At 36.1% G+C, this 3,395-nt stretch overlaps 1 protein-coding gene across 2 annotated transcripts; it reads left to right on the top strand.

The window, feature by feature from the left end:
• The first annotated feature begins 273 nt into the window (after positions 1–273).
• LOC113714309 (probable trehalose-phosphate phosphatase E) lies at positions 274–3,000 on the top strand. 2 transcript variants are annotated; one of them, XM_027238095.2, is made up of 12 exons: positions 274–488; positions 597–893; positions 980–1,120; positions 1,219–1,290; positions 1,378–1,470; positions 1,592–1,648; positions 1,755–1,856; positions 1,953–2,030; positions 2,133–2,202; positions 2,353–2,423; positions 2,535–2,627; positions 2,746–3,000. In XM_027238095.2, exons 2-12 carry the CDS (start codon positions 618–620, stop codon positions 2,803–2,805), a joined length of 1,113 nt encoding a protein of 370 aa, XP_027093896.1. In that variant the 5' UTR covers positions 274–488; positions 597–617; the 3' UTR covers positions 2,806–3,000. The 2 variants fall into 2 exon arrangements, with proteins under 2 accessions (XP_027093896.1, XP_027093897.1); XM_027238096.2 differs by having other exon boundaries at positions 275–488; positions 658–893.
• The last annotated feature ends 395 nt before the right edge of the window (positions 3,001–3,395 follow it).

The raw sequence follows: 3,395 nt of genomic DNA, 5'->3' as shown, positions 1-3,395 counted from the left end.
GTCGTTGATCACATATGGAAAAACCCCTCGGATTAGCTGTTCATAAATTAGACTACTTACTTTTTAAGTCGTCTGTTTAGAAGAAAAAACGAAAGTATACAGCAACTTAACGGGGATGAATGAATCCAAAAAAAGTACTGTAGCATTAGACTCACACCTGAGTAATCTTTTGGTGCAAAGCAACAAGAAGAGCCGGAAAAAGTGGGGATGCTTCGTCCCATAGTGCTCTGAACTTACTTATAAATTGACTAGACGCAGTCCCCTCCTTAATTTGTAACTAGTGACTTTGTGGGTGCGCCTGTTTCTCTCTTCTCTTCTCTTCTCTATCACTCTACAACTCCTTGTCTAGCATTGGTTTTGTTTTTGCACTAACAAATCTCAGAGCTTTCCCTGCAATTCTGCATTATTGTCCACACAAGAAAACTCTGTTTTCTGCCCTGTTTTTTTTTTCCCTTCCTTTTGACTAAAAACTTCCCAGTCTTTTCCAGGTACTTCATAGTAATATTCTACTAATTAACGTGTGGTCTTTTATGTGGACTTGGTCTATGTTTTTATTTATTTAGTCTCCGTCTTAGAAACTACTACGAAACATGCAGGTTGATCTTCTATAAAGGAAAATGACCAACCAAAATGTGGTGATTTGTGATTCTAAATCAGGCTTTAGCATGGAGATTGTGGTGTCAATGCGTGAACCAGTTCTTTTCGCACAAGCAGTGCCTAAGCCTCTGGCTGCACCAGGTGGTGGTACGCCTATTATTTGGACAAAGCCATCGCTGAAAGTGCTCGAAACTGCTGGTGGCGGAGGCAGAATCAATGCATGGGTTGATTCGATGAGAGCTTCTTCGCCTCCTCGAAGATCATCTGAAAGTGAAGAAGTTAACAAGTCTTGGATGGTTAGTTTCGAAGCCTGTTTGGTAATCTTTTCTCGGTAGATATCGAATATCAACTAATGTTCTTGAAATTGTCTGTATTCTAACAGCTTCATCATCCATCGGCTTTAAGCATGTTTGAAGAAATCATAAAAGTTTCGAAGGGGAAACAGATAGTTATGTTTCTTGACTATGATGGCACACTTTCTCCAATTGTTGAAGACCCTGACAGAGCTTTCATCTCCAATGAGGTTTGTTCTCCATCATTTTCTTCTTGTTCCACTAACTTTTTTGTTTCTAAAGATTATACTATGAACTTAATAAAATTTGTTGCTTTTTTTTTTCTCAGATGAGAGACGCTGTGCGAGACATTGCTCATCATTTTCCTACCGCAATAGTTACCGGAAGATGCAGAGCCAAGGTACATTCATGTAAAGAATGAATACTTCTCTAGTATTCCCGACAATATCTCAGGCTTCATTTTAGCTAAAGAATCCTTAATTTTCAGGTTTACAATTTTGTTAAGCTATCGGAGCTTTATTATGCCGGCAGTCATGGTATGGACATCAAGGGACCAACACAAGGACATAGATACAGAAAGGTATTAAATATTATACAGCTGCCAAATTCACGACAGACAGTGCTAGTACATCCTACAATCTACCTAGAAAATTTTTGTTTTTACCATAGATACTCAATACTTGTATGATGTAATTTTGCAGGGCAATCAAACAGTACTCTGCCAACCAGCGAGAGAATTTTTACCCATGATTGATGAGGTAAGTTTCTGACATGAAGTAAAAAATGGGATTACGAAAAGTTTACAACTTACTTTATTTATTCTTTTTTGTACATGTTGAACCTGAAACATTCTTCCATTTTCAGGTATACAAAACTTTGTTAGAAAAAACCAAATCCATCCCTGGGGCTATGGTGGAAAACAACAAATTTTGCTTATCTGTACACTACCGCTGTGTCGAGGAAAAGGTACAATACTTTGATTAGTCTTGCCTATGTACTAATTTGTTCACAAACTTTCAGTTACTAACAGTATTTTTTTTTTTTCTGGTTAAACTTACGCAGAGGTGGGCAGAATTAGCTGTCCAAGTTAAAACCGTCCTTAAGGATTATCCCAAGCTGAAATTGACTCAAGGGCGGAAGGTAATTTTCAAGATTCATCTATGACGAATATTCTGCGTTTGGCACAATAAGCTATTATTGTTTATTTTCTTTTTCCACTTAGGCAGCTTATATTTGATACAGGTCTTAGAGATTCGGCCAACTATCAAATGGGATAAAGGGAATGCGCTGGAATTTTTGTTGGAATCACTAGGTGAGCAAGCACGGAATGAGAGACATTATGGGAATCCCATCCCTTTAAAAAGTGTCTTTTTAATGCGTTTCTAATGTTGTATTCTTAAACATGGATAGAATCCTTTTACCGTCGCATTACTTAAAATCTTGTTTGATTATTGGTTTTCAGGTTATGCAAACTCAGATGATGTTTTACCCATCTATATTGGAGATGACCGGACGGATGAAGATGCATTTAAGGTAGATGCTCATTCTTGATATCTCAGAATTGTTTCATATGGAGTAAATGTAGATTTTATACTATTAAGACATCCCAGAATTTAGCAAGCTCTGGTACATTTGTTTGATCAGGTTTTGCGTAAAAGAGGACAAGGTTTTGGAATCCTGGTCTCCAAAGTTCCAAAAGAAACGAATGCTTCATATACATTGCAAGAACCATACGAGGTAATTGAGACTAAAATTAGTGCAAATGGATATCTCTTTTGTCTTTACCAATGTTGTTTTTGTTACATTTAACAATCACTATCCATTTTTTAATGTCGTATTTTCGTTCTTTTGGCAGGTTATGTGCTTCTTAAAACGTTTGGTAGAGTGGAAAAAATCATCCTTGCGAAGATTTTGATTTATAGGGAGGCGAAACATCACGAGCGAGGAAAATTAAGGGATTAATGACCGTTGCCCTTGGAGTTTTTAACGGGGTGGGGGGGGGTGAAAACTATGTATTTTTGTTTATAGTTGTAGTTATTGATTAATGCGAAAAATTTTGTATCATTGGCAAATTATTCAATAAATTTCTAGATTACAGCTTTGTGCATAATTAGACTTCCTACAATTTGTATATAATTTTTCATTTCCGTCTTTCCTTCTCTTCATATTATTCTCAACCCCCTGACCCCAAACTGTCCATTTAGGTTGTTATTTTATAAAAAATAAAATAAAATTATAGCGATTTGATATGTATGAAATTAAAAATAATTAAAAAATATATTAAAAAAATATAAAAAAAATTTGAGAGAAAATGACAATCCGAACAAGACTAGACTCATGTATCCCCATAAGGCTCTTAATTTATTTTATTCTCCTAGAAAAGGCAAGGCTACCTTCTGCCTTGTGCACGTGAAATCTTGCATGCTTTTTCCTTTTCCTTTTCTCTTATTTGAGTGGAAACTGATGTTCTAGTTATAATGGGACAGCTCTTTAAACCTAACCAAA

This window comes from Coffea arabica, chromosome 10c, assembly GCF_036785885.1.
Source record: "Coffea arabica cultivar ET-39 chromosome 10c, Coffea Arabica ET-39 HiFi, whole genome shotgun sequence".
Classification (NCBI taxonomy): Eukaryota; Viridiplantae; Streptophyta; class Magnoliopsida; order Gentianales; family Rubiaceae; genus Coffea; species Coffea arabica.
Note: the sequence above shows the minus strand (reverse complement) of the source record. Positions and strands in the feature narration are given on the sequence as shown.